Source organism: Mustela nivalis, assembly GCF_964662115.1.
Source record: "Mustela nivalis genome assembly, contig: HAP1_SCAFFOLD_2283, whole genome shotgun sequence".
Taxonomy (NCBI): domain Eukaryota; kingdom Metazoa; phylum Chordata; class Mammalia; order Carnivora; family Mustelidae; genus Mustela; species Mustela nivalis.
The window spans coordinates 60430-66446 of NW_028134382.1; the positions used below are offsets into that span (position 1 = coordinate 60430).

The 6017-nt window shown below is 45.4% G+C and overlaps 1 protein-coding gene across 2 annotated transcripts; it reads left to right on the forward strand.

Annotated features, from left to right (window-relative positions):
* The first annotated feature begins 427 nt into the window (after positions 1-427).
* On the forward strand, positions 428-5278 carry LOC309858383 (elongation factor 1-alpha 1). Of its 2 annotated transcripts, XM_082751071.1 has the most exons (8): positions 428-661; positions 1675-1852; positions 2117-2296; positions 2414-2710; positions 2810-2960; positions 3056-3312; positions 3395-3629; positions 3723-5278. In XM_082751071.1, the coding sequence occupies exons 2-8, from the start codon at positions 1709-1711 to the stop codon at positions 3845-3847; spliced, it is 1389 nt and encodes a 462-aa protein (XP_082607197.1). In that variant the 5' UTR covers positions 428-661; positions 1675-1708; the 3' UTR covers positions 3848-5278. The 2 variants fall into 2 exon arrangements, with proteins under 2 accessions (XP_082607197.1, XP_082607196.1); XM_082751070.1 differs by lacking the exon at positions 428-661 and having other exon boundaries at positions 1426-1852.
* The last annotated feature ends 739 nt before the right edge of the window (positions 5279-6017 follow it).

Here is a 6017-nt window from a genome sequence, read left to right on the forward strand (position 1 = left end):
GAGTGCCCGGGCCTTGTACTTCTCTCTAGCCCGGAGGGGATCTGGGGAGGAGCCAGCCCGGGACAGACCTGCGACGAGCGGAGGAAGCGGCTCAAAGGGACTGTCCCGGATCTTCGGGAGGACTAGGCTAAGAACTGGAGGGCTATGGCCAAGGAGAAGAATACTCCAAATCTCCACAGCATCTTTGCAGTCAAACCAGGAACCGTAAAGGGAAGATTCTATACTTCCCCGCCGGGCCGCCTCCTCGCCGCCCCCACCCTCCCCAGCTGGAGCTAAGAGTAATTCATACAAAGAAGGACTCGCCTCTGCCTTGGGGAATCCCAGGGACCGTCGTTAAACTCTCGCTAACCTAGAACCGAAGGATGGCTCGTCCACGCCTCCCCACCCACTCGCTCTCGTCGTCATCGGGGTCGAGAGGAGCATGCGCGAGGCGATGTGTGCTCTTCAGTGGGCTGAGCGTACATCGCCCACGGTCCCCGAGACGTAGGGGGAGGGGACGGCGATTGAACGGGTGCCTGATGGAGTTGGCGCGGGGTAAACTGGGAAAGTGGTGTCGTGTGCTGGCTCCGCCCTCTTCCCCGAGGGTGGGGGAGGACCGTATATAAGTGCCGTAGCCGCCGTGAACGTTCTTTTTCGCAACGGGTTTGCCGCCAGAACACAGGTGAGTGCCGGGTGTGGCTTCCGCGGGCTTGGCCTCTCAGAGCCGGCTCCGGCCCTCGCGTGCTTCTAGCAACTGCCGCGCCACCGAGCTACTTTCCGATGTTCTTGACCCCGAATTTAGGGTTGTGAGTGGGTGGGAAGTTTCGAGGCCTTGCGGTTTTTTAGGACCTTCGCCTGCCTCGTGGTTGGTTTGAGGCCTGGCTTGGCTGGTGTGGCGGCCGCGTGCGAGTTCGGCCGCACCTTGTTCGGTGGAAACAGTCGTTTTAAGTCCAGACGTCTAGCTTTTAAGAAAAAAAAAAAGTCGCTATGGTTTTTTTTCCCGTCGACACAGGTTGGCGGAGGTTGGTCAGGATCTCAACCGGGTGGGCCTTCCGCGGTCCTCGGGTTCTTGGGGTGTGGGGCCGCCGCGAGGCGCGGAGGGCGGCGGCGAGGCCCTCTCGTCCCGGCGCACATGTACGACGAGGCGGGGGAAGGGGGGCCCCACGAGCCGTGGCCTCCGAGTCGGACGCGGGGGAGGCTCGTGGAGTGGGCCGGGCGGCTTGGGTGCCCAGCCTCGCGCCGCGATATGCGGTCCCCACCCCGGGCGGCAAGGCCGGCCCGCTCAGCACCAGTTGCGTGCGCGGAAAGATGGCCGCTCTCCGGCCGTACTGCAGGGAGCTCAAAATGGAGGACGCGGCGGCCCGGGAGAGCGGGCGGGTGAGTCACCCACACAAAGGAAAAGGGCCTTTCCCTCTTCGGCCGCTGCTTCCTGTGACCCCACGGTGTACCGTGCACTGTTTTGGCACCTCGGTTTCTCCTCAACGCCTTGGAAGCAGGCCGCCTTCGGGGGGGGGGAGGGGATTTTATGCGGTGGAGTTAGCCCCACGCTTAGTGGGTGGAGACGAGAGTTGGGCCGGCTTGGCACTGATTGTAATTCTCCTTGGAATTTGCCCTTTGCGAGTTTGGGTCGTGGCTTATTCTCAAGTCTGAAACCGTAGTTTCAAGGTTTTTTTTTTTAACCCACCTTCAATTTAGGTGTCGTGAAAACCACCGCTCATCCTAAACCAGAATGGGGAAGGAAAAGACTCATATCAACATTGTTGTCATCGGACACGTAGATTCGGGCAAGTCTACCACTACTGGTCATCTGATCTACAAATGTGGTGGGATCGACAAAAGAACTATCGAAAAATTCGAGAAGGAGGCTGCTGAGGTAGGTACATTAACCTTAACCGTAAGGAGAAAGATAGTTCAAATAAGCCAACAAGTGTTAACTGCCCCAAACTAGGCTCTAGTTAATACCCGAACGTGTTAGTTAGGGTGGAATAAATTAGTGCTCCCTTAGATAACTCAGGGAAGTTAAAGCTATTAAACAGCTATAAAATGGAGTTGAGAGTTTGCTTAAGTGGGAGTAATGGATTTCAGGTTGAAGTATGGTTATGTTTAGTTACATAGTAACTGTTCTTAATCCTTACAGATGGGAAAAGGCTCCTTCAAGTATGCCTGGGTCTTGGATAAACTGAAAGCTGAACGTGAACGTGGTATCACCATTGATATCTCCCTGTGGAAATTCGAGACCAGCAAGTATTACGTGACCATCATTGATGCTCCAGGACACAGAGACTTTATCAAAAACATGATTACAGGCACATCCCAGGTTTGTAGGATTAATAGCTAGAAAATCACTAGATTTAAATGCTCCATCGGAAAAGGGGGGGGGAGTTCATTTTTTGGAAAAACACTTAACGGGGTAGGTCTTTTTTTCTTTTTAAAGGCTGACTGTGCTGTCCTGATTGTTGCTGCTGGTGTTGGTGAATTTGAAGCCGGTATCTCCAAGAACGGGCAGACCCGTGAGCATGCCCTTCTGGCTTACACACTGGGTGTAAAACAACTAATTGTTGGTGTTAACAAAATGGATTCCACTGAGCCACCCTACAGCCAGAAGAGGTACGAGGAAATCGTTAAGGAAGTCAGCACCTACATTAAGAAAATTGGCTACAACCCCGACACAGTAGCATTTGTGCCAATTTCTGGTTGGAATGGTGACAACATGCTGGAGCCAAGTGCTAATGTAAGTGATGTCAAGACTTTTAGAGAAAGTGATGTGTCAAATTTTGATGTTAAATGACAACTCTTTTTGGGGAACACTAATGGGCAATCTTGTTTTTAGATGCCTTGGTTCAAGGGATGGAAAGTCACCCGTAAAGATGGGAATGCCAGTGGAACCACACTGCTTGAAGCTCTGGATTGCATTCTGCCACCAACTCGTCCAACTGACAAGCCCTTGCGTCTGCCTCTCCAGGATGTCTACAAAATTGGTGGTAAGTTGAATATTTCTTAATCAGAATGTAATTGTGTAGGTTGCCATGTTTTCTTCCCATAAGGTAGTTGACACCACACTTGTCAAATATTTTAGGTATTGGTACTGTCCCTGTGGGCCGAGTGGAGACTGGTGTTCTTAAGCCTGGCATGGTGGTCACTTTTGCTCCAGTCAACGTTACAACTGAAGTCAAGTCTGTTGAAATGCACCATGAAGCTTTGAGTGAAGCTCTTCCTGGGGACAATGTGGGCTTCAATGTCAAGAACGTATCTGTCAAAGATGTTCGTCGTGGCAATGTGGCTGGCGACAGCAAAAATGACCCACCAATGGAAGCAGCTGGCTTCACAGCTCAGGTAACAACTTTTAAAGTGGCAATGTTCTTACTGCCAGACTCTTGTCTTTTGAGACTTACTAAATGTAAATCTTTACTTAAAGGTGATTATCCTGAACCATCCAGGCCAAATTAGTGCTGGATATGCACCTGTGCTGGATTGTCACACAGCTCACATTGCTTGCAAGTTTGCTGAGCTGAAGGAGAAGATAGATCGTCGTTCTGGAAAAAAGCTGGAAGATGGTCCCAAGTTCTTGAAATCTGGTGACGCTGCCATTGTTGATATGGTTCCTGGCAAGCCTATGTGTGTTGAGAGCTTCTCTGACTATCCTCCTCTGGGTAAGGAGGACTTGAGTGTAATTAGGGAATTATTGAAGCTGGGAAAAAATTGCTTGGTAGAATCTGATGGTAATCTAAAATTTGTTTTCATAGGCCGTTTCGCTGTTCGTGACATGAGACAGACGGTTGCTGTGGGTGTCATCAAAGCAGTGGACAAGAAGGCAGCTGGAGCTGGCAAGGTCACCAAGTCTGCCCAGAAAGCTCAGAAGGCTAAATGAATATTATCCCCAATACCTGCCACCCCAGTCTTAATCAGTGGTGGAAGAACGGTCTCAGAACTGTTTGTGTCAATTGGCCATTTAAGTTTAATAGTAAAAGACTGGTTAATGATAACAATGCATCGTAAAACCTTCAGAAGGAAAGGAGAATGTTTTGTGGACCATTTGTTTTTTTGTGTGTGTGTGGCAGTTTTAAGTTATTAGTTTTTAAAATCAGTACTTTTTAATGGAAACAACTTGACCAAAAATCTGTCACAGAATTTTGAGACCCATTAAAACAAAAGTTTAATGAGAAATCTGTGTTTTCTTTTGGTCAACACTGTAACCTTGTACTATTAAGTAAAAGGGTAAGTTGCACAGATCCTGTTTCTAATGTTATAATATGCTGAAACTGAAATTTCAGGTAACATTTTTTCCTGGGTGGGATCTTGGAGTCTTCACTTTGTCTAAGGGAAGGAAATGGTAAAGTACATAGCAAAAAGCTATGGGAGAAGTGTTTAGTGCAACATAATTTACATAAGCAAAGAATGACCACAAGACAGTTTGTACTATAAACAGGTTAAGTTCTATATACCAAAGTTAATGTGTTGCATATAAACTTCTATCACTAGGGAGTAAACTTGATACATTGTCACATATTAATTTCCCACTTACTGGAATGTTTAATGTCCCATTTATAAATACTGTAAAGTAGTTTAAAGTACCTAAAAGAAGCATTTGGTGACATTCTTAATGGTAGTTAATTTTTTCTCTAGATTTTAGAAGAAAGTCTAGAAGTTTTCTACGGTCACATAAGAACTAGAAATCCACTTAAAATAGGAATTTTCATCTTTAAAAGAGCAAGTTTGGGGTGAAGAGGGAACTGGAGATCAAGCCCAGTTTGAAGAGGTGTGATGGTCAGATACTCAAATTTAGACTGGAGTTGTAGGGTAAGCTTTTTTTAGTTTGAAGTTATTTTGAAGGTTTTTCCAAGTGTCATTCCAAAAATGGAATATTGAATGATAGTTGGAAGTAAATGAACAGGATGTAAAAAGATCTTTAAAGATTACTGTGGTGATTTTATAATTGCATATAGTAATAAATTTATAGTGTTTGGGTGATAACAATCTAATTTTTGGCAATAGATAGCTGGCAAATCTCAGCACTGGTGCATTTGATGAAAAAACAATCAACCATTTGAACTTCTCTTGAGTAGGCTTTTTTCTTAACGAAAGGGGAATTTATCAGGCAACTATCAGGCAAAAAGCAGAGGATAACCTGGTAGGTAAACAATGCTGAGTGAAATGCGTACTATAGCAGGCATAGGCAATAGGAAATGACTACAGTTGAAAAGATGAGCATTTTCTAAGTTAGGTAAAATGGTCTTTTAATGATAGTACCAGGAGCACTGATAAGGCCTGTAAATAAACTAATAAAAGGTTTTGTCTGCAACTTCAAGTATTTTTTGCTTGTCTGTGCAAATGTGCTGTTGGATTTAGTGTTAGAGATGACCTAAGTTTTCTTAAAAATAAATCAATAAATGGTAGCTGGCATAAGTTTCGGACGATGCTTTGCTTGAAGGGATTTGTTCCATGCCCTAAAACCAAACCAGAGAAATCATCCCACTGAGTGGAAGGATCTGAAGGAGAGGGGGGTAGTGTCCAGGAAAGTTCAGCTTGTCTAGTGTGCTTAACTCTATATACTCAATACAGATAATGACCTTGGTTTGAGCACCATCTACTGGTGGTCACTACAAATTAGTTTGAAACCTGAAATTAAAGAGATAGAGCATTTTACTTGAGCTCTTTTGGGTTTTTTATACTAACTGCATTTTGTGTTTGAATTGAAAATTGAGCCAAAATGCCCCAAACTGATGCTTTGACCTTCATGTCCTAAATTGGCCAGCTGCTGAATTACCCATGTTTGTAAGGAAGCTTAGATGGGAGCTTGTTGACCTTCGTCCCAGGAATTCTGGTGTGATTTCAGAACATGAAACCAAAAAACTTACTGGTTTAGGAGTTAAAACATTTTTCAGTAAAGCATAATCTGATTTTTTTTTAGAAAACTATTTTGGTTAGTCATCCAATGCTCAGAATAGGCAATCTAAAATAAGTTTTCAGACAGATCAGAGCTCAATTTTTTATACCCTTGCTGTCATTTACCTCACACAAGCATGAGAATTCATCTGGTT

Excerpts from the sequence above, each read along its gene's own strand:
- LOC309858383 (XM_082751071.1), top strand. The coding sequence starts at position 1,709 with ATGGGGAAGGAAAAGACTCATATCAACATTGTTGTCATCGGACACGTA. Across the intron at positions 1,853-2,116 it reads TCGAGAAGGAGGCTGCTGAG|ATGGGAAAAGGCTCCTTCAA; the intron begins GTAGGTACATTA and ends TAATCCTTACAG. Across the intron at positions 2,961-3,055 it reads GGATGTCTACAAAATTGGTG|GTATTGGTACTGTCCCTGTG; the intron begins GTAAGTTGAATA and ends CAAATATTTTAG.